Source organism: Pavona decussata, unplaced genomic scaffold (assembly GCF_977016875.1).
Source record: "Pavona decussata unplaced genomic scaffold, jaPavDecu1.1 SCAFFOLD_111, whole genome shotgun sequence".
Taxonomy (NCBI): Eukaryota; Metazoa; Cnidaria; class Anthozoa; order Scleractinia; family Agariciidae; genus Pavona; species Pavona decussata.
Window position 1 is genome coordinate 70,001 of NW_028145525.1, and position 23,274 is coordinate 93,274.

Genomic DNA, 23,274 nt, shown 5'->3' on the forward strand with positions numbered 1-23,274 from the left:
AAGGCCAAAAGTTATTACACTTAGGACCTTTATTACATTTAGGGCCGAAAGTTATTACACTTAGGGCCTTTATTACATTTAAGGCCAAAAGTTATTACACTTAGGACCTTTATTACATTTAAGGCCAAAAGTTATTACACTTAGGACCTGTTTTGGACAATTCGTTCGTTTTTGCTGACATTGACATTTCTGTCTCTTTATTGTTGTATTTTTACATGTTAGCCACGCGCGCTCTTAGCCTTGCACCGCGCGAGGACTGGACATTAATTAATTTAAGTCGCGCGTTCCGCGCGCAAGATGGCGTGTGGAGTGGCGTAGACAGGTTTTGAGTTTTTTTTGCTTTTCGCCTCAAAGACAGTGTTTTCTTGTCGCTGGAAAAACAGTGTTTTGTACTTACAGTCTTGTCGGAAGCGATTGCCATTAAAGCCAAGAAATCGTCAAAAACAGTTTGGTCCTTCGAGCCGGATTTTAGCCAGTTGCCGCCGCATTTTAGCCGAAATTTACGCCGGACATTCGCCGAGTTGCAGCCAGATATCAGCCGAATTACAGATGGATAGTTAGCCGAGTTGCCGCCAGATTTTAGCCACACTACAGCCGAATAACGGAGTCAGATTCAACGTCTAAAAGATGACAGAGGTGAGCGAAGTTGAAAAATGCCGATCAAAGAGGTCTGTTGTCGAGTCAACTGTGACGAAAAGTGCAAATCGTATCAAGGAGTTGATCGCTGAGAAGGGCAGCGTTTCAAAGGTATGTCAATTTGCTAAAAGTATCGAAGAAGCGAGAGATAAGGCCCGGGATCTGACAGGAAAACTAGAAGACATTGCCCCGGAGTCCATTGAAACTGATGGTATGTGGCTGGAAGATTTAGAATATAATGTTAATGAAGTTCTGGGCGAAGTGTCAGATTACCTCGCTGAAACAAGGAAAACTGAGACCCAGACTCTCGAAGCACATTCCAGCAATGTAAATAAAGCCGAAAGTTCTCCAGTCCTGTCAGGGGAGTTCCAGTTTAATAAGGGAAGTGGACTCAAAGGTGTTAAAGTCCCGACCTTCGAGGGGGACCCTGATAAGTGGCCATATTTCTGGGGTATTTTTAGCTCGCTCGTTCATCAAAACAGAGCTCTATCGGGTCCGATCAAGCTGGCTCACTTGAACAACTCACTCAGCGATAAAGTCCGAAGTGTAATTGCCTGTTTGACTGGGGAGCCAGGGGACTATGAGAAAGCCGTAAAATTGTTAACTGAGAGGTATGGGGACCCCCGTGAAGTCGTAGATGCACACCTGCGTCGCATAACCAATTGGCCAGACATTAAGGAAAAGGATCGTGAAGGATTTGAACGCTTTGCCGACGCATTACAAGCAGCTGTGTTTGCCTTAGACCGCCCCGATTATAGACACGAGCTACTTAGCATCCCTCTCTGCACGCAGTTAGTTCGCAAGTTGCCGGCAAGGGAGAAGGATGAATGGGTGCGACAAATTGAGCGCGAACAGGTCTCTGAGGATGTCAGTGGTTTAGCCGAATGGGCGCAGGCGCGTGCCAAAACGATGCGAAAGCGCGAACGGTACAACGAACAACCAGCCAGTCCCGCAAAGAGCAGTTTTAGTAGAGGCTCAGTGCAGACACAGTCAAGGCCGCAAAGATATCAAACTATGATCACGACCACTAGTTCCGCTTCGTTGCCAGTAAAATGTTCGCTGTGTGAAAGAGATCATTCTGAGGTCAAATGCCGACGTTCCTTGCGGCCACCATAGACAAACGCTGGGACATTGTCAAAGCCAGAAAGGTCTGTTTCGGCTGCCTGAAACGTGGTCACCAGCGTCGCCAGTGTCGCCTGTCCTCAAGATGTGGTGTTGATTCATGTGGAAAGGGACATCACTATTTGCTACATGCCACTGAGCCTAAGGAGGGGCTGAAACCGCAAGAACCGCAGATCTTAGAGTTGCCGACAGAGAATAAAGGAGTCCGTTGCGGGAAAGCACAGGGAAACGTGACCGGTACCAGTAAAGTCGCATTGAAAACTGTGACCGTCCCTTTCGTAAGTGACTCGGGGCAGATTATTATGGGCCTAGTACTCCTGGATACAGGCAGTGAAAGAACACTGATAAGAACCGGGTTTGCCGCACAGCTGGGCATTCAAGGTCCCAAGCAGAACCTTACTGTGGATGCCGTTGGAGGAGTAACTACAACCGTCAAGTCGCAGCGAGTGCGCCTGCCCTTTGCGCCATCTGTGACAAAGGCAAATGTGAATGCCTGGACCATGAAGAACATATGTGCGCCTGTAGACGCTATTAACTGGCCGGAAGTGAAGCAACACTATGTGCATTTGCGTGATGTCCCAGTTGAGTCGTTTGGTGACGGGACAGTGGATGTGTTACTAGGCCTAGATGCTGCAGCCTTAATGGCACCGATAGAAGTCAGACGAGGGGAGCATTCGGAGCCATATGCCGAGTTAACGCCACTAGGTTGGGTGATCGCCGGTCCAGTCTCAACAATCGCCAGTGACCCGGGAAAGCGTATCCTGCGTGTGCAAGTGATTGAGCCTGAGGATGATGTCAACTATCAACTGCGAAAGTTCTGGGACATAGACGTCTTTGGTGTTCGAGTGGAGACAGCTCCGCCTTACACACGCACGGAACAGCGAGTGATGGACATGCTAAACAAGACATGCCGCAGAGTGGGGTCTGGGTACGAATTAGGACTCCTGTGGAAAGCCAATAGACCGCCGTTGCCCGACAACTACGATACTGCACTAAAAAGGTTAGAATCTGTTGAGCGTCGTTTACAGCGAGAGCCAAGGTTAGCGGAAGGCTACCGAAAAGCAATTGACGCATACATAGGAAAGGGTTTCGCGCGCAGATTGTCTGAGCAGGAACGTCTGATGGACGGCGAACGCTGGTTTCTACCCCATCACCCAGTGATCTCGCCTCACAAGCCATTACCACGAGTTGTGTTCAACTCTGCCTCGAAGCAAGAAGGAATCTGCCTCAATGACTGCCTTGAGACGGGACCTAGCCTGCACAACGACTTGCCGGGTATCCTGCTTAGATTCCGTGAGAAATATGTCGCACTCTCCGGAGACGTTTCTGACATGTTCTGCCACGTGCGCTTGAGACAAGAAGACTGCAAGTATCACCGATATCTATGGCGTGACATGGACACGAAACGACCCCCTGACGTCTACGAGATGAACTGCCTAGTGTTCGGAGACAAGTCATCACCTTGTGAAGCAAACTTCCCTGTGAGACGAACCACAGAAGACCACCAGGAAGAATGGCCTGCCGCAGCCGCCGTGGTTAGGCGTGACATTTTTGTGGACGACTTGTACACATCTTGTGGGAGTGAAACAGAAGCAGTGACCTTACGCGAGGACGTCACAGCTCTCATGGTCAAGGGAGGGTTTCCTATGCGCAAGTGGATCTCTTCTTCACCAGACGTTTTAGCTACAGTACCGGAAGCAGAACGAGCCGTTCCTAATAACTGCCTAGAGTCGGGAGAGCTACCGTCTGGCAGAGCTCTAGGTATCAGGTGGGATCCGAAGTCAGACAGCCTGGGGCTCGCACTACCTCACATTGATCGTCCACCAGCACAAAATACGAAGCGTGGTATTCTCAAGAAATTGGCTGGATTGTACGACCCCTTGGGATGGGCAAGTCCGTTCGTCATTCGCGCGAAAGTCATGCTGCAACGCACATGGTCTCATGGTTTAGGTTGGGACGACCCGCTGCCAGCGGATATGACTGCTGAATGGGCCAAGTGGGAGGAGGAGATAACAGCCCTGAAGTCCTTTACTGTCCCGCGTTACATCTACCGTCAGCCATGGAAAATATGGGAAAAGCAGTTAGTTCTCTTCTGCGATGCCTCGGAAGTCGCATGTGCCGCGGCCGCCTACATGCGCGCCACATCGACTGATGGAGAGACTGTGTGTCATCTGCTTATGGCAAAGACTCGTCTCATGCCTCTGAAGACGATTTCTATCCCGCGAGGAGAGTTGATGGGTTGTCAGTTAGCTGTGCGCCTTGCAAAGACCGTTTGTGAGCAGCTGGATTTGACCATGCGCGATGTCAAGTATATGTCAGACTCTACCACAGCACTCTGGTGGATTTATGGACAGCCCAGAAACTTCAGTCCGTTTGTTGCCAACCGAGTAGCCGAGGTACTGACAGAGAGTGATCCTACACAGTGGCATCATGTGCGCACAAAACTGAATGTTGCAGACCTTGCAACAAGAGGAGCTTCTGCAAGCGACATTCAGGCAGAATCAACATGGATCCAAGGTCCAGAATTCTTAAAGTCTGACGAATCAGAATGGCCGATTGATGACGTGCCGATGTCTGCACCGCCGCTAGCCGAAGCTGAACTGAAGAGGAAAGTGCTTAGGGTTGAGCAGGTGTCAGTCCCACCACTTGTTGATCTTACCGCCTACTCCACTTGGATAAAGCTTCTCCGCGTGACAGCCTGGATCTTACGCTTCCATTATAACCTGCGAAACAAAGAGCAACGTGAGTCAGGAGCCTTAACTGTTGAAGAACTGAAAGGAGCCGAGTTGTACTGGATCAAGTGGGCGCAGAGAAACCGCTTCCCAGCTGAAATAGAATCGTTGTCCAAAGGACGCCCTGTTCCCCGCACAAGTCGGGTCGTAAGTCTTGATCCACAGTTGGTAGACGGAATCCTACGTATTGGTGGAAGAATTGACCAGGCGGAACTACCCTGGGAAGCCAAGCACCCGATCATCCTAGATCATGGACACGATGTTACACGCATGATTGTCATCCACTATCATCAAAAGCTCATCCATGCGGGAGTAGAACACGTGTTCAATCATTTACGAGAGAAGTTTTGGATCTTACATGGACGTGCGGAGGTGAAGAATTGTACCGTGAAATGCCCGCTCTGTCATCGGCGTCGCGTGCGACCGCTGACCCAGAAGATGAGTAACTTGCCTGAAATACGACTCGGTGGAGTAAGCACACCATTTCAGCATGTGGGATTAGACTATGCCGGTCCATTCAAAGTTCGCGTTGGTCGCAACAGAGAAGAGAAGCGATATGTTTGTCTCTTTACATGCCTGCACATGCGTGCCGTTCATCTTGAAGTCACTCACAGTCTTAACACGGACTCGTGCATCATGGCACTCCGACGTTTCAAAGCCCGCCGAGGAAACCCAGTACGTATCCTGAGTGATAATGGCACGAATTTTGTGGGTGCTGAACGTGAGCTACGTGAGGCCCTAGCCGAGTTTGACCAAGAGCAAATCCAGGATGAACTCAGTGCCCGCGGAGTCCAATGGAGTTTCAACCCACCTGCCGCGGCATGGTTTGGAGGAGCGTGGGAGTCTCTGATCAAGTCCACCAAGCGAGCGATGAAAGTGATGCTAGGGAACGTGCTTACGGTAGATGAAACCTTTCTCACCGTAGTCGCTGAAGTTGAATCTCTCCTCAATTCCCGTCCGCTTGTGTATGGTGGTAGCAGTATGTCGCCGTCTGATGTCAGTGCTCTAACGCCAAACCACTTCCTGCACGGTCGCGCAAGCGTGAATACTTCACCGGGTGAGTTTGTCCAGCGGGACATGTCGTTACGTCGGAGATGGAGGCACAGTCAATTCCTGGCGGATCAATTTTGGCGTCGTTGGAGACGAGAATATGTGCCTCACCTCATTGAGCGCAGTAAGTGGCCTAACATACAACGGAACCTTCGCCGGGGAGATCTCGTTCTTGTCGTCGATGACAATGTACCCAGAGGGCAGTGGCGCTTGGGGCGAGTCATGGCACCAATCGCCAGTGCGGATGGCCTTATCAGATCAGCAGAAGTCCTCACGAAGTCAGGAACCTGTGTCCGTCCTGTTGGAAAGCTGGCCCTACTAGAAGCGCACCATGAGGAGGACAAAGAGTGACGTTACCCCCCAGTTCACGTCACGGGCGGGGGTGTTTTGGACAATTCGTTCGTTTTTGCTGACATTGACATTTCTGTCTCTTTATTGTTGTATTTTTACATGTTAGCCGCGCGCGCTCTTAGCCTTGCACCGCGCGAGGACTGGACATTAATTAATTTAAGTCGCGCATTCCGCGCGCAAGATGGCGTGTGGAGTGGCGTAGACAGGTTTTGAGTTTTTTTTGCTTTTCGCCTCAAAGACAGTGTTTTCTTGTCGCTGGAAAAACAGTGTTTTGTACTTACAGTCTTGTCGGAAGCGATTGCCATTAAAGCCAAGAAATCGTCAAAAACAGGACCTTTATTACATTTAGGGCCGAAAGTTATTACACTTAGGACCTTTATTACATTTAGGGACATTTATTACATTTGAGGCCTCAACAACGAGAACCCCAAACTAAAAAACCCCATCCTAACAAAAACAGAAATTAGGAACGAGGAAACGCAGAAACGAAGTCTTTTAAGCGATTAAGATCCGCATATAAAGTTGTGGAGGCGGAGGCCGCCAACTCGTTTGAAGACAATAAGTCAGAAGGAGATCCTTCACGAAGAACTTCGGCTAACTTCATGTAGTAAAGGGCAGTACCCGTGTTGGACCAACCCACGTGGGACATCACATCAGCGAGCTGTGATCCAGACAAAGCGAGAGTAATGGCGGAGCCCGAGCGGAAACCTTGCAGAGTCTCGCCTTCATCAATTTTCGCTTCCTTTAAATAATATTTCAAGCGGGCTTCTGTGGAAGGCCAAAAAAGAGGCGTCGGCAAAAGCTTCTCCCGCGACAACTGAGGAGATGAAATCTTGACTAATATGGGCGTTGTCTGCCATTTCCTGGGCCTCAGTAAGAAGATTTTTTCTGTGTCCTCTTATGGTCGATTCTTTACATCTCCCTGTATTTCCTTTATAATATCATGCAGTGACATAGGTTGGTTGGTTGGAGGCTCATGGGCGAGACATTTCTTGCGATTAATGTGACTGCGTGATGCAGTTAAGCCTTAATGTGTTGCTTGTGATGGACTCCGTGACCGCGTGATGCGGTTCGTACGTCCAACCCACAAAAATGACCCTTGCTCGCCAACGAGTCCTCAGTAGCTCAGAGGTTAGAGCATCCGATCTAGAACACGGAGGGTCGTGGGTTCGAATCCCATCTGGGGCTCAGATTTTTTCTGTGTCCTCTTATGGTCGATTCTTTACATCTCCCTGTATTTCCTTTATAATATCATGCAGTGACATAGGTTGGTTGGTTGGAGGCTCATGGGCGAGACATTTCTTGCGATTAATGTGACTGCGTGATGCAGTTAAGCCTTAATGTGTTGCTTGTGATGGACTCCGTGACCGCGTGATGCGGTTCGTACGTCCAACCCACAAAAATGACCCTTGCTCGCCAACGAGTCCTCAGTAGCTCAGAGGTTAGAGCATCCGATCTAGAACACGGAGGGTCGTGGGTTCGAATCCCATCTGGGGCTCAGATTTTTTCTGTGTCCTCTTATGGTCGATTCTTTACATCTCCCTGTATTTCCTTTATAATCTCAGTAAGAAGAGATCCCTTATAATATTATTGACCCAACGTGGCGAGTTAACAGAAATCTTGGCAGGATCAAAGTTGGGAGTCTTTTCCCAGTCATGAAAAGGCATTTTGAAAGACTAGAACAGAAGAAAAAAATAGGTAAGGCCCAGGGAATGGGAAACTCAGCCCCGGTAATCCGAGAGGGAACATTCGTTCCCCTTGAGAATGCCACTCGAGCGAAGAAGAAAGAGGAGCGAGAACAATATAGCGAGTGGAGAACACTGTCAACAAATGCATCCACCCATGAGTTTTTTACCGTACTCCCAAAGGATTGTAAGGCATTGTTGAGGGCAAGAGTTTCCTTGGTGGCAAACAAAACTAAATACAACAGGCAAAATAAAACTAGCCCCAGCGGGACTGCCGGTGTAATCGAGCGGTAAATACGCAAATGAAGAAAACAAAAAAGGGCAAACAATGAGGCGCAACAACTAAACAAACTGTAGGCGGAGCAAAAGTAAAAGGGGATTTTAAGATGAAAATAAACAAGCATATGAATTCAGAATTGCCTGCGAAGCCCAGGTGAAAAGAGGACAAAGGTTGAGAATCAGGGCGAAAAACAAAACAAACAAAATTATAGCCCGCGAGGCCCACATAAAGGAGCAAATAGTTTATAACGGCGAATAATGTACAAAACAAAATACGGCTCGCACAGCTCACACGAAACGAGGGCAAACATTAAAATCCGGGCAAGTAATATGCAAAACAAAATTTAGCCCGCTGAGCCCACATAAAACGAGGGCAAACGTTAAAAGCAGGGCGAATAATAATATATCCAACAAAATTTAGCCCGCACAGCCCGTAGAAAAGCGGGCAAATGTTAAGAAGCAGGGCAAATAATATACTAAGTGAAAATGAAAAACGGCTCGCGTAGGGCAAACAACATACAAGGTTTGGAAGCGAAATACTAGAGAACCAGAACGAAACACGTGGCAACGAACGGATAAAATAAAGTTTCACAAAACCTCCAAAGAAACTTCGTTTGCTTGCACTGGAGCTTAGCTTGTTCCTCTGGCACTACTGGTGCTTGAGCTTGTTCTGCTAACGCCGCCGGTGCTTGACCTTCTTATGCTTGGTTTTGTAAGACAACTTGAACTTGTTGGACTGGATCTGCAGGGACCTGCGGGTCGGCCATGGTAATCTGAACAGCTCAGCAGCATCGAGAAAAATGGCATCACTCCTTTGTCTACTCTGCCTTTAATACGCGCGAGGTAGGACCGCTGAGAATAGTGAAGTCTTGTAGTGTGTTTTCATGAAGAGACTGTTGACCTATACACCAAGGAAACACTTTTTGAATCTTTGGGAAAAGTGCATACAGCATCCTGAAAAAAAAGTTCTTTTGCTAAGTTTGGGAGAAGTAACTTCAATATGAAAAGAGCTCTAATGACAAGAGTTTGGAAACATTTTCAGTTAAAAATTGGCGATAGATAGCGTTTTGTTCTTCTATCGCTAATCTTTGTTAAAAGAGCTATTTCTCGATAAACAATCCGAATCAGAATTCAGACGTCTATCATGCTATTCCATACATTCGTCTGTAATTTTACTTGCTCTATTTGTCTCGGATGAGAAGGTACGTCACAAAGCAATGCCCTTTGATAATTAGTAGCTTCTATCACATGACAAAGCAGTCCGCCTGTTTACTCTCCAGCGCGGCACAGCTATTGTTAGGCTGTTCAGGTGACACTACAATCTTGTACCCAGAGTCCTCAGGCTTTTTGATCAGCGGGTGGGCACCGGGAGAGACTCTGGAGAACTGGAATTTATTACCCCATTATTTCTGCTGTAAAACAATGCAAGCCGTTACGGAGCAGCCAATCAAAAATGATATATTTTTTTTAATTCTCCAGCGTCTCTCCTTGCAACCAACCGCTGACCAAAGAGCCTGACTACGAGATTGGTGACACTAAGGAGAGGCATCCTGTTGTCTGAGAAGGACACTAGTGTTCAGAGTGCAGTAGAGCTGCAACCATTATCCTAACTGGTGTTTTCTTTTTTTGGCAGGTATCGTCGTACAGGGATGTACTGAAACAACTTCTGGTATCTGACAAAAAGGAACTAAGACACAGGTAGCAGAGGGCTTTTTTTATTGATTAGTATAAGCAAAGTAATTCAGTTGTAATGAAGGCGCATGAATCTAGCAAGCGACTTTCTTTCTCAGTTTATCTTCAGTTCTATTTAAGTGCAGATTAAGTCCAATTTCAGTTCAGATTCGGTTAAGTTCACTTTTCAATAGCATGATTTAATTTCACAACTTACAGCGCTTTGCACCAGTGACCATCTTGTTTCTTTGACCGCAGGGGAGCTCACATTGCGGCCAATATGATCGCTGCGAACAAGGAAATAGCAACCAAGGTAGGGAGGACAGTGCGTATATTGTTATGACTGTCAATTGATTGATCGATCCAGCAGTTGCCAGACAAATTATTTGAGATAGAAACTTGTTGACTTGGTGACTTGTTGTTTTGCGAATTCGTTGATAGACCATCAAGTGAGTCATTGACTGACTCACTGACTGACTGACCGACTGACTGACTGACTGACTCACTGACTGACTGACTCATTCACTCCCTCGCTCACTGACTCACTGACAGACCGACCAACTGACTAACCGAGTTGATGTATTTGTTGATGTAACTTGTTTTCTTTTGTGACAGATCGTTGAAAGTGAAGTTCTAGAGATTCTGATTGTGTTCTCTAAAGATACCGATCCCGAGATTTCTGCGGTCCGAGCATGCGCTGAAAGAGGTTTAGAAACTGCTGTCGAACTAAATATAATCAAGAAAAACCAAGAGCAGAGCTGAAAATTATAGAAGCCGAGGAAAGTCCGAAAATAACCCAGAGCTACCCCAGGCTCTTTAATTCTCATTCTCGTTCCCTCATACTCCTTCACCAACACTCTGAACACGAGAAGACAGCCTTCTAAAATCAGGGCTTAGCGCTTAGCGTTTCTCTTTCCCCCATATGTAGAGACTACAGTACTTGCTTGCTTGCTTTCTTCCTTTCTTTTTTTCTTTGTTTAGGAGGCGTGGTAGAAAATACGCCATTAATTAAATTAATTGTAATTTCAATGAATTGTAACAGAAAGGTCCTCTTTTAATTGGAAAAATAGCGCTTGATGCAAAAAGAGTATTGGGAGGCAGTTTAATAGGTTATGCATGGAAAATAACAATAATTTATTGCTTTGCGGGCAGAGAATACCTTGACTTGCCTACAAGTCAAGCTCGGGAATTTTTTTCTCAGGGAGTGATGAAATATTAAACGAAGGTTAACTTCAAACTTACTTTTAAAAAGACTATTGGAAATCGTCGGAGAAGACAGATATCACCGATGGTGTCTCCATACAGTTTGATGCCAACATAAGCAAACTGCAGAATATATTTTATCAATAAAATCGCTGTTTTGTAAGCTTCTAAATTTTGTTTGTTTTGTGAGGTTGTGTTTATTATAGTAAAGTTAATAATCTCTTCATAAACCACCATGACCAGACGGAAAAAAAAAATTTATAGGGCAAGAAGTTGCAAAGTGGGTGTGAATGGACTCAAAAAAGTCCTTTAAATGGTAGTTGCCTGGAAGCAGTAATGACGGGTGCTCGGTGGCGCAACTCTTCTACCGGAGTGATTCATGCGAAATGTCTGGTGACATTTTATTTGCAAGACGCTGATCTAGATCACATGATGCTTCTTTCGGACACGGTTTATATCATGTGAGTGAACGTATTTCTGGCTGCCAGAGAGAAGCGAGATCCGGAATATTTTTCAACAGTCGAGGAGGAATTTCGTATCTCCGCGCGGTGATGTTATAACCTCTATCAAGTGAGTTGGCGAAATTGCCTGAGTTATCATTTCAGTTTACGTTTCCGCTCCCCCACTGAGGCAGCTCCAAAGCTTCTTTAGAACCCCAACACCCGGTTTTTTCAAAGACAGCTATCTCCATTGAAAGAAACCTGCAGTGAATGTGCCTATTATTGTAAGTGTTAAAAAGAGATTCAACCTTTGAATTCTGCCTTTTTCAATATTTTTTACTGTTTTATAATTTGCTGCCGTCCCAGAACCAGTGGCCAATTTGATAAAACTTTTAATTTACAAACTGGATCCTTGCTTTTACGTCCGAACACAAAACGAAACTCAATAAAAGGTTTGAAAACGAGTTTAATAATCCTCACGAAAGGCTTCTAACAATCTTAGTTTTGAGAGCATTTTCTGCACGCGTGTGTTAAGGTAGTAGATACCCGCAAAATCAACAAAATTTTGTCAAATTTGTTGTCAAGAGTGCTCTATGGTAAGCAGATACATTTAACCAAAACTCACTATAGACCAAAAGTACATTGTCTCAGCTGTCTTTGGAACTAACTCTTATCTGGGTATGTCGAACAGTGGCTTGGTCAGCGGGGGAGCCACTTGGACACCTGTGGTGAACTACCAATTATTTTGGGGCAGGTCGTTCTCCTTCAAAACTAGTCTAATCACAGTCAAAATTGGCAACAATATGAAAGAAGCATTGTAGAATGCAATGATGTACTTTTTTTTAAGTCTGGGGGGTGCCTGTTTCCATGGCAACAGTTGAAATTAAAAAATAGTTTTCACTCAAGTTGGCTAGCCCTCTATCAAGTCAAGGTATAGTCTCATGGCTTTAAAAACTACATCATTGCATTCTACGCCCAAAAATACATAAGGTCACCAAATTTCAATAAAAATGGACGATTGGTTTTCTCAAATGACCTGCCCCAAGACTGCGAAATCATAAAATACAGAACTTTTTACATACATAAATTGTCCAAATTTTTGAGAAACAAAACCTGATTATGGCATTTTAAGCAAGAAATACTAACAAAAATAAAGACAAATAGGTTTTGAACAGTTCTTGAAATAAAAGTTCACAGTCCAAATGCCCCTGGTTCATAGGTAGGGCCCTCCAGCTCTTCATTCCTTTCATTGCGCCCCTTTCTTTGGCTGCGACGAATCTGGCGACGGAGCTTTGTTGCCTCCAGTGTCTTTTCTCCTGAAGCATACAGTCTTTGCTGATCAATGGTGGTGAAACCAGACTTGCAGTGTACTCCAACATCCAATTTGAGCCTTTTGAGCACAGTTTCCAGGGTTTTTGCACCACCATTGAACAGACAAATGGCTAGTGCACATGCTGTCAGTACAGTCTCAGGACCCGAAAACTTTTCCTTTGGGTTGATGTCCCAAACAAGATGATTGAGTGCCTCATTGTTGTTTTGGGACAGCCCTTCCAACACACTCTCCAGTAGGTTTTCTGCCCACAAGCCCTCAAATGTGGGAAGGATCTCCTCCATTACTGCTAGGGCAACATTCTTTGGTTTGAAGGTGGTGGTGCCATTGGCCTGGTCTTTTTGCCATTTGCACCAGGATTCAGCTCCTTCTGGACAATGGTCATGTAATTCATTATCCTCAGTCGAGGCATAATGGTGCCAAATAGCTTTCACTGCCTTTTGCATTCTGGGTAAGTCGCCTTTGTTTTCACGGAGTGCTTTCCCATAATACCGCTGGAAAGTGTCTATCAGATTGTCTGTCAGGCGGTTCCGCCCACCAATTGTCTTTCCATCTGACAGCTTCTTTCCTTTCATATCCTTCTTCTTCCTTCTCAGTCGTCCGCCCATTCTTTTTTGAATGTGGCCCACACATTCCACTTTTCGCACGGTTACTTCGTCACCATAAGGCTTTGATTTCACCACATCCCGATGCGAAGAGCAGTCACCATCACCTACAAAGTCCACATATCGCAAACTGTGCTTCTCGATGGATCTCCCCCACATGTCAACAGCACCTTGGGCCTCCATGGCGCGGTTTGTTAGCTTCAAGTGTGAAAGTTAGCCCCAGACTACTCCGTAAAAACTAAAATCTTACTTTAAGACGTTTTTTACATTTAATTCTGGTGCTGTGGTAAGACAGCGCGTAAATCTCATTTGAAGACGATTCATCTTAGGATAAGACGACTTTCTTCTTATTTATACGATGATGGCGTCTTAGATTAAGATGATTTTTTCTTAGATTCAAAGTGCTGTGGTAAGTCATATTTTCATCTTAACTCAAGATTTGAGCAATCTTATTCTAGATGCTTTAGAATCTTAACTGAGTTTCGAAGCAAGGTATAAATCTAACTGCAACGGTCACCCCATTAAAACTGACAGAGAGCGTGCTTGAACATGATATATGGAGCAACGAAAACACAACGAATCTCAATCCATAGTACTTTATTACACCAAATCTAATTTAAATGAGACAACTTATCGAAATCAGCTTACCGTATAAAATTCACCGGAAAACAGAGGCCGGGCCGCGGCCAATAACTACTGTTTTGTTGGTCTTAAAGTCCTTTAAATCATAGAGACCTCTAATAGCAGGGAATGCAGATTGTCACTACACTCATTCCTCTGATCGGTGATGCAGTAGAATTGTTGGACTCATCTTTGGTTTTCAATAAAAAGCGACAGTAACTTCTTCATTTCCATTTTCAATCTTCTGTCTCGAGCATGCCGTCAAATTCGTTTAAGTTACCACGTTTACCGGGGCTTTAGCCCGTATTTTATGTCCAGATGTCTTGTTATTTGAATATTGAAGTTGCTGTCTCGAAATTCTTGTAAATTCTCCACTTTCCGCTGCTTGATCTAAACAAGGTGAGAGTTTGCGATGGATCAAACCTCCAGACTCCGTGTCTGCAGAGTTTGGATCAAAATCAACCAATCAGAAAAGAAGTCCTGCTTCCTATGAGGTCTGCCATTTTTAAATGAACCAATCAGGAAGGGCTTTGCAAAATTTGGATCCTTTTGTGTTGTAGCCTGCGCGCGTAGAAAGCGTTCCGTGCTGTTTCCGAGCAAGGACCGCGCGAAAAATGGCGTTTTCTATTCCTTCCAAGTTAGCCTTTTTTTATATATATATATTTTTTTTTTACCGAGAACTAAAAGGGTGAGAGTAGAGATCGGCGTATTAAATCGCCGATATCTGGCATGTCAGATATCGGCGATTAAATTCGCCAAGTGTGCCCGTTCCCGCGATTTTTTTACGCTCATCGCTGCGAATTGCCAGTAAAGTCAATCGGTCAGGTTGGGCGGTTTTATCACATGAACAACGCCGCGATCGGCGAAAAAAAAATCGCCAGGTGTGTCCGCATCAATCGGTGGCGAAAATCACTTGCGATTTTCGCTGGCGATCAAATTCGCTGCGATCGTCGTATAAAATGCCCAGAGGTGTCGCCAGTTTAAGGCGTATTGCATCTTACGTAGGATGGCAGTATCTTATAGCCTGCTTCGGCGTCTTAAAATTTCCACAAGACCAAAAAACGTCTTAAAATAAGGACCCCATCGACTCAGATTAATATAATTGAGACTGGTCTTTCTTAAAGTAAGATGCCTCAATGTTGATTAAGATAAGCGCTTCTCAAATGAAGACGATTTAAAGACAATATTTAAGACGATCTTTTATCTTATATACTGAGAATCCGATAGTCTTCATTTAAGATCTCCTGTGTTAAAATAAGATGATCACCGTCTCAATTTAATGTGGTGGTGGTCTTGCATAAGACGGGAAACGTAAGGTAAAATCTTAGTTTAAGATTTTAGTTTTTACGGAGTAGCAATGGGGGTCAGCAATGTTTCAGCACCCTCTCCTCTGAAAAGAACAGCACATAGTCATTAGCCCTCTTTATAAAATGCCATGACCTCCAAAGCTCTTCCTCGGAAAAAGGGAGAATCTAGTAGCACATGACACATGTAATCATCGGCCTACAGATGGAGGAAAAGTCTACTCAGTACGGTGGCCCACAACTGTCACATCAAAAACAAGTTCCCCACATCAAAATCAAATTTACCACATCAAACACAAATTCGCCACAACAAAAGCAAAATCGTTACATCAAAAACAAATTCCCCACATCAAAGTCAAACTTACCACATCAAACACAAATTCGCCACAACAAAAGCAAAATCGTCACTACAAAAGCAAATTCACCACATCAAAAACGAAATTGTCCCATCAAAAACAAATTTTTCACAGCAAAAACAAATTCCTCACATCAAAATCAAAAACACCGATTAAACGGTCAGCGGTCAATGAACGAAAGCTATCTCCAGTTTTCACTCGGCCTTCACCCGACCGCCATTTTGTTCTTGCACATGGTACTGTTGTCTTGCTCAGGATGTATTGCAGCAATTGCGGGAGAAGTGTAGCGAACTGCAACTTTTGTGCCAACTGCGGAAAAGGTAAGTCATTGTGGTAAGCAAGTGGCAGTCGAGAAAGTCAAACACAGCTAAGTGGTTGGTCGAAGGGACCGAGCTTATAGTTTGACCTCTATATTTTGTAGCAGCGAAATACACGTGTCAAAAACGGGCTTCAGGGGACAGGGGGAGTCCCGGTAGCCTTTGGAGCCCGAAGGCAAAGCTAAGGAATAGTGTTGCGAGTCCTAGAAAAATTGTTTGATCATTGATCTTGACTAATCAGATCAAAGCACTACTTTTGAAATAGTTAGCATTTCTTTTGTATTGTTTTGGTTACGGACATTTTTCCTTTCTTGAGATAGTGTAGTTGAAAAGCTAATGTCTTGGTCGAGAAGACCCTGGATTGCAAAATGTACCGGGTGTTGTTTTCCTTTCACATAGCAGTACTGTCACTTAAGGGGCTGGGGGGCCGGGGATTCCCCTTGGCTGTTAAGAGCATGGCACCCAGCTACTTTTATAGGAAACAAAAGGAAAATAGGACCAAAGGAACTTCATATCTGTTTGATTCCCCACCTACTTACTGAATATATCCGGCAGCTTGAAATCTTAGTGACAGCCCTGAAACAGGAGGTGTTTTTCTTTTTCGGTTATAAATGTTGCTGAAACAAAGTAACACTTTTTGGATTCTGTTAATCCACAAGATAACTTTGCATGCTCTCCTTCCTAGACTTTATTTTAATTGATAAAACAAGTATTCTATCTTCACAATTCAATTTTCAATTTGTGTAGGAGTTAACCAGGAGAATCCAGGGCCAAGCACCATCACTAGTGCACAGGAAGCAAGTTCTGTTAAGTCCAGCAAATCTATCAAGACCTTCACAGAGTATAAGGCAGCTAAAGGCAAGCAATGGTTACCTAAAGTCAAAGGTGGGAAGGCAAAAAGTAGTAAGACCTCAACAGTAGATCAGGAAGTGCTTATATATATTGGTTTGCTTGAGTGGAATGAAAAAGAAAGTGTTCTCAAAGCGAAAAGAGGAAAGAAGGTAGCCTTGCGGATTTCAAATGCTGCAAAATCTTCACTGATTTGCCAAAAAGCAGAAGAGAAATGGAAGGCTTATTATAGTAACTTCTGTGACGAGAACCAAACCTATCTCCTTCTTTATGAAGATGGGCAGAAGGTTCTTTTTCTACCTGGGACTAGTGAACTGTTTACCTTAAAGCGATACCAGGAGGAAGTGGGGAAAGACTATAATAGAATCTATTTATATCTGTGCACAAATGAAGACTACGACAACACTCTCATGGGTGCTGATGACAGTGACGATGACAGCATGTCCCGTTTCCCAAAATGTTCCAAGCTTGAGAGTGACCCAGTTGTTACAGTAACTATACCCGAGGAACAAATGAAACTGGATGAGCAGATTGCAAGAGAATTAGATAACGAGCTGAACCAAGTAGTGGAAGTAGCAATAGTTACTGAAAACAGTGACAATCTACAAGTACTATCACAAGATGAGAATTCCAGCCTGTTAGAACAAGAGAAGAGTGCTGGACAACATACTCAAGTAGCAATTACTGACCATGTCGGTGTTGTTAGAGAAATTAGCCAAAGAGTTGATGACACAGGTCAATTCTTCATTGTGGTACGAAGGGCTTCCCATTTCACAAGATGCCTAAATCTCTGGCGACGTGAATCACTGAGAACCAGGCCAAACAAAGTTTTAAGAGTCCATTTCACAGGTGAAGATGGGATAGACAGTGGCGCCATGGCTAAAGAGTTCCTTGCAAAAGCTGTAGCAGACATGGGAAATGTTATGTTTCCTGGTGGTAGTCCTGTGGATTCAACCTGGATACTTCCAGTCTTGTGGAGAAATTGCTGCTGTAAGCCTTGCTCAAGGGGGTCCATCACCTTGTGTTTTACAAGGATGTGTTTGTCAACCCAGAGACTGACTTCAAGAGTTTGAATTTAGAGCACATTACGCCACAGGAGAAGATGATCCTCGAAAATATCCAAAATGGCTTGGATAACCATCGTGACACAATTGTAGAGCATGGTTACACTGGTGTTATTGACCAAGAGCACATCAGTGACATCACAGGATCCATTCTGATTAGTCTTGTCACCAGACGACAACTGTATTTATCTGAATTCATGAGAGGGCTGGAGCTCTATGGGCTTGCTGATGTGATAAAGCAAAAGCCGGAAATATGCAAGCTACTTTTTGTCATGGGGCAAGCAAAGGATGTTGATGCAAACTATGTGTTTTCCCTTATGAAACCACGCTATGCTGTGAAGGGATCAACCAGACGGGAAGTTGAGGAGTCTGTGATGGATAGCTTCCAGGACTTTTTGATATCTTTGGAAGATGAAAAGAAGATCAGTGGATATTCTGAGGCTCTTACTTGGAATTATGAAGACAGCGGAGACAGGGGAAATGACAGACAACAAGCAGAAGAATTTCAAACGGCAGATATCTCTGTTGCCGGTGTCTTGGGCTGGCTAACTGGCCAAAGACACCGACCCCTCAACGGTGATCCCCTCACAATTAATGTTAACTTTGACCATGATTGTTTTGATCGTAACCCCAAGCACAGTATTTGCTTCCCGTGTGTTGCAGCATGTGGAAGGGAGTTAACTCTACCAGTGTCTCACATGGGTGACACAGAACAATTTCGCCAAACTTTCCTTCTAGCCTACTGCAAGGGCCAATCATTTTCGAGGCCATAGAGACCTTCAGCAATTCTTAGTTTCTAGCTAAGTCCATTGGTACACACCTATTTGTGTGTGTTTCATACAATAGTGCTCATAATTGCCTTTGAAGGTGCAATGATAATTATGTTTGTGTTAGTTAAGGTCATGGAGACCTTCAACTGTGTTAGTTAAGGTCATGCAGACCTTCAGCTGTGTTAGTTAAGGTTATGGAGACCTTCAGCAATTCTTAGTTTCTAGACAAGTCCATTGGTACACACCTCTTTGTGTTTCATAAAATAGTGGTCATAAGTGCCATTGAAGGTGCAATGATAATTATTTTTGTGTTAGTTAAGGTTATGGAGACCTTCAGCTGTGTTAGTTTCTAGCTAAGTCCATTGCTACACACCTTTTTGTGTGTGTTTCATAAAATAGTGGTCATAAATGCCATTGAAGGTGTAATGATAATTGTTTTTGTGTTAGTTAAGGTTATGGTCGCAGAGTAGACATTTCCATTCTTAACATTTAAAGTTTTGCAGGTAATTTTTGCTTGCAGGCCCATAATCTTCAGTAGAGTGGTTTTAAGGTTGGATTGACACTTGAAATAAAGTTTTGTTGTTGTTGCTGTTGTTGGTTATCCTGTTGAAAGACATCAGGTAAAGCTGCATTGCCTTAAATAAAATTGGGACTCAGGTCCAGACAATTTAGTTTGTTTGGTAGCCTGTGCAACAATGTTGAACACTTTCATATGCATAAAAAACTTTTTTTGGTGGATCAAGAAGCTTCATCTTATGACATCATCAGACAAAGTCATGTACTACAGTGTTGGGTGATATGGTATATGTATGGCCAAGGCTAAAGGGGAGTGTTAATATCATATCACAAATCGTGATACTAGCAGATTTTCACCCTCCCCCTTCAGTTGGTGAATTTTCATGCCGAGCAGTTTATGAATTGGTTTATTTATGCGCTCAAGGAGTGCAAGTGGTTACTTAAAAGTTTATTGCTCCAGTAGTGCATTAATCACTTAAACTGAAAAAGTAATGCTAAGTCTTCAAGTGAATACCTGTTCAGAGTCTGGTATGTACATACTACTGTACATGTAACAAACTGTATTGACTCTATTTATTTATTTATTTATAAACATTATTTAAACAGAAATTCCAATTCAGCGTAGCTGGTTTAAATGGAGATCTGTATAAAATAATAAGAATAAATAATCAAATATAGAAATGAAAGCAAAAGTCATTCAAAGAGTTCATGAAGGTGAGAAATTAACTAAGGTGATTTAGATGTTTCTTGACTCTCAGTTTAAAACTAGTGAGAGACAGATCATGACGTAAGTTACGAGGAAGAGTGTTCCAGGATTTGGCGGCATTGTACTTAAAAGATGTTTGAAATTTAGTAGTCTTGGCAAGAGGCAGGCGAATAAGGTCTTTGTTCCTAGTGTTGTAGTTATGGATCTGCTCCGAGGAGTGGAAGTCATCTAGCAGATAAGCTGGGGCCAAGCCATTGATACACTTATAGACCTGTGTGCACTTTTGGTATTCTCTGCGGCATTGAAGGGATGGCCACTTCAAGGTTTGCTGTATATCGGTATCAGTAGCCTTGCGACCCGCAATTATTCCCGCAGCTCGCTTGAGAAGACGGTCAAGGTAGATCTTGTTTCCCTGACCGCAACCATCCCACACAACACAACAGTAATCGAATAACGGTAGAACCATAGCATTAAACAGAGTAATGCAAGCTTCTTTTGGGATGACTTTCCGGGCTGTACGAAGCATTCCAAGGCGGGACGAGATTTTATTTCCGATATGATCAATGTGTTCGTTCCAATTTAGGCAAGGATCCAGAAACACGCCCTATATCTTTCTCCTACACCAAGATATGGGGGAAAAAAGAGACTACTTTGGAAATACATCAAAAAATCTTTAATATGTTTGTACACTTCAAGCCACAAACTGTAGGCTTTGTAGCAAAATATTGGATGTCTGCTGATCTTTTATTCAATTAATTTAAACAACTCATCACAATTACATGTATCTGATCTGGTCCTTTCGATAATAATTTCCAACTGCCAAACTGATCAGCAGTAGCAGGATGACAAGCTAGAGCGGTTTTCAATAAGTGCATTGTAGAACCTAATCCAAACTAATTACTAAGGGCAACAACTTGGGAATCAAAACAAAGGCAAACAATCTAATCAATCAACTAGAGCTCCAAGCAAACACATGTGGTTTTAGTTTGATTGGTTGAGAAAGTAGCACAAGATTTTTTAGCCAATCACAGGGCATAGTAATGCAACAACAAAGGAATTACAGAATATTACTTTCAACATTCACTGAATACCGCTCTTATTGAAATCAATTACTTTGAAAGCCTACAGCTCAAGAGGGTGTTTTGTTCAGAGCCATTACAGCCCTGAGATTGACAGCAGGTTGATGTTTTACGTGCACAAGTTCTTGGCCGGTTTTCTTGATGAACATAGACAAAACTATAAAGAATATCCATGAAGGGCAACATGCATTAATTTTTGGTACATTTCAAGTGCTTCTTCCCATTTGCCTGGCAAAGGCATTGAAAGACTACTTCTGGCATACTCTAAGTATTCCTGGTGATCATTGTCAGGGCTATCCAAATGTTCAGTTATATGCTGTGCACCAAATTCAACTTGGGCAGCAGGTACTTCAAATAGGCAATCCCTTGCACCATGAAGGTCAGGTAAGAAAAAAAGAGAATCTGGACGTCCAGATACAGTGTTATTTCTTGATTTTCGAATTCTATGTGTGTTCCAGTGCTCTTTCACAGAATCAAGCTCTTTTTGCAGTACATTGTTAAAACAATACCACAGGCATTCCATACTTAAATCAGATGTAGTGTCGACAATACCCTGAAACTCTAAGTCACTAAAAAAATTCTCCACCATCCACAACAATTCTTTGAATAATACGACCACCAGCCCTCAATTCTTTGATTCCTTGGGGAAGAGACGTATCGATGTGCTTCAGGATTATCACGGAAGAAAGATTGCATTGCTGCTGCGAGTCCATTTTCAGTCCCCAAATCTGTAATCAGTTCTACTGGACAACCCCCCAATTCTGAAACTGTTCTTGCATAAAAAGTGGCTATTTTGTTTGGTGAGTTATTGGAACGAGTAATTTCCAGCCACAAAATCTTACGGCTAAAACCATCAATTGCACCATGGATAGGAAAACCCCAACACTTAAGTTTGTCATAGCCATCAATATGCCATGAGTAGTTGGGCCCAGGATTCTGATACTCTCTTCTCTTTAAGCGATGCTTTCTTCTCAATTCAGACCCTTCCGGATCCATCTCCTTTAAAAGGTCCTGAACAATTACTCTAGGAATGCGGAGTCCCTCCATTTCGAGGGTGTGCCACATTGCACGATACCCATGTGCTGAACAAGGACCATCAATAAGTTCACTCATATGCCTCTGTACCTTCAAAAAGGTATCACTGAATGATTCTTGTTTTGTAACACCACGCCTAAACAAACGATATTTCTTTAACTTTCTTAAAAGAGTACTATAACTTATTTGGCACTGATGACGATCACTAAGGAAATGGAGGATTTCTTGGTAGCTAAACCCACGGTGGAAGTAGTACTTCAGAATTTCTTCTTTTTCTTCTTCAAAGCTTCCATCCCCTTCACAGTCACTTTCTGAACTGTCTGATGATGGGTAAACTTCTGAAAGTCATGATTTTAATAACTTATCAGAAATAAATTAAGATTACAAACTGTTCTTGATTTATCATACAGTGAATCAATCTCAACTAAAAAAAGAGAGGAAGAAATACTAACAGTAGAAAGACACATTCATGTACACTCTGATGCAAATAACTCATAAAACAGACTTATTTTATTTTATGACAAAAAGTGCTTATCTATGCATTGAAGGGAGATACTAAGACTTACAGCATGTTAAAAGGTATGGATGACTGGAAGTAGTTTGCCATTTTTCCTTATGAATTACATAATTTTTTTCTGTAAGGCTTTGTATTCAATATGTGGAACATATTCTGACTTTCAACAATGCTATTAATATTACTGAAATTTTCCACTTTAGTGACCTTCAGGCTACAAATCATTATTATCATAAATTCTTCTTCTTCTTCAATCACTTTTTTCCTTTAAAACAAGGGGATCGCTTTTTTCGTTTATAACTAGGGGGTGTTAAGGCTGTTAAATAGCTAAAAATGGGGTAAGATTTCCGCACAGCCAGCACAGCCTATGTGTCATGAAGCAATCTCATACCACTTTATGGATATAGTTAATATGAATAGAGTCCAAATATGTATGCATAATAAATGTGTGGGGCTGTGCAGAAATCTTACGAGCCGGGTGTGATGACCCATGCACAAAGGCGTGAGATTCTCTCCCTCTTAACCCACGCCCTCTGATTTGAGTTATAAAGTCAACCTTTCGTGACTTTCGTACACCTAGCTGAACTGTTCATTCGCCACTGGCTTACCACAATGACTTACCTTTTCCGCAATTGGCACAAAAGTTGCAGTTCTCTACACTTCTCACGCAATTGCTGCAATACATCCTGAGCAAGACAACAGTACCATGTGCAAGAACAATATGGCGGTCGGGTGAAGGCCGAGTGAAAACTGGAGATAGCTTTCGTTCATTGACCGCTGACCGTTTAATCGGTGTTTTCGATTTTGATGTGAGGAATTTGTTTTTGCTGTGAAAAATTTGTTTTTGATGTGACAAGTTCGTTTTTGATGTGGTGAATTTGCTTTTGTAGTGACGATTTTGCTTTTGTTGTGGCGAATTTGTGTTTGATGTGGTAAGTTTGACTTCGATGTGGGGAATTTGTTTTTGATGTGACGATTTTGCTTTTGTTGTGGCGAATTTGTGTTTGATGTAGTAAATTTGATTTTGATGTGGGGAATT

At 43.3% G+C, this 23,274-nt stretch overlaps 4 protein-coding genes, 2 non-coding genes and 1 pseudogene across 7 annotated transcripts; 6 read left to right on the plus strand and 1 right to left on the minus strand.

Moving 5' to 3' along the window:
- The first annotated feature begins 2,060 nt into the window (after positions 1 to 2,060).
- Positions 2,061 to 5,891, plus strand: LOC146470743 (uncharacterized). The gene has a single exon (XM_085121616.1). The coding sequence runs from the start codon at positions 2,061 to 2,063 to the stop codon at positions 5,889 to 5,891; it is 3,831 nt and encodes a 1,276-aa protein (XP_084977742.1).
- Positions 5,892 to 7,005: 1,114 nt separating this feature from the next.
- On the plus strand, positions 7,006 to 7,079 carry Trnas-aga (transfer RNA serine (anticodon AGA)). Its single transcript has one exon. It is a non-coding gene; the product is annotated as a tRNA-Ser (tRNA).
- A 236-nt stretch (positions 7,080 to 7,315) lies between these two features.
- Positions 7,316 to 7,389, plus strand: Trnas-aga (transfer RNA serine (anticodon AGA)). Its single transcript has one exon. It is a non-coding gene; the product is annotated as a tRNA-Ser (tRNA).
- Positions 7,390 to 9,410: 2,021 nt separating this feature from the next.
- Positions 9,411 to 10,901, plus strand: LOC146470746 (protein unc-45 homolog A-like). Of its 2 annotated transcripts, none has more exons than XM_085121595.1 (3): positions 9,411 to 9,553; positions 9,746 to 9,839; positions 10,142 to 10,901. In XM_085121595.1, exons 2-3 carry the CDS (start codon positions 9,807 to 9,809, stop codon positions 10,286 to 10,288), a joined length of 180 nt encoding a protein of 59 aa, XP_084977721.1. In that variant the 5' UTR covers positions 9,411 to 9,553; positions 9,746 to 9,806; the 3' UTR covers positions 10,289 to 10,901. The 2 variants fall into 2 exon arrangements, with proteins under 2 accessions (XP_084977721.1, XP_084977720.1); XM_085121594.1 differs by having other exon boundaries at positions 9,785 to 9,839.
- A 4,359-nt stretch (positions 10,902 to 15,260) lies between these two features.
- LOC146470747 (uncharacterized) lies at positions 15,261 to 17,624 on the plus strand. The gene is made up of 2 exons (XM_085121617.1): positions 15,261 to 15,705; positions 16,450 to 17,624. Exons 1-2 carry the CDS (start codon positions 15,642 to 15,644, stop codon positions 17,622 to 17,624), a joined length of 1,239 nt encoding a protein of 412 aa, XP_084977743.1. The 5' UTR covers positions 15,261 to 15,641.
- A 1-nt stretch (position 17,625) lies between these two features.
- Positions 17,626 to 18,975, plus strand: LOC146470748 (uncharacterized). The gene is made up of 2 exons (XM_085121600.1): positions 17,626 to 18,576; positions 18,706 to 18,975. The coding sequence occupies exon 1, from the start codon at positions 17,654 to 17,656 to the stop codon at positions 18,386 to 18,388; it is 735 nt and encodes a 244-aa protein (XP_084977726.1). The 5' UTR covers positions 17,626 to 17,653; the 3' UTR covers positions 18,389 to 18,576; positions 18,706 to 18,975.
- A 219-nt stretch (positions 18,976 to 19,194) lies between these two features.
- LOC146470749 (uncharacterized) lies at positions 19,195 to 22,920 on the minus strand (annotated as a pseudogene).
- Between the last annotated feature and the right edge of the window lie 354 nt (positions 22,921 to 23,274).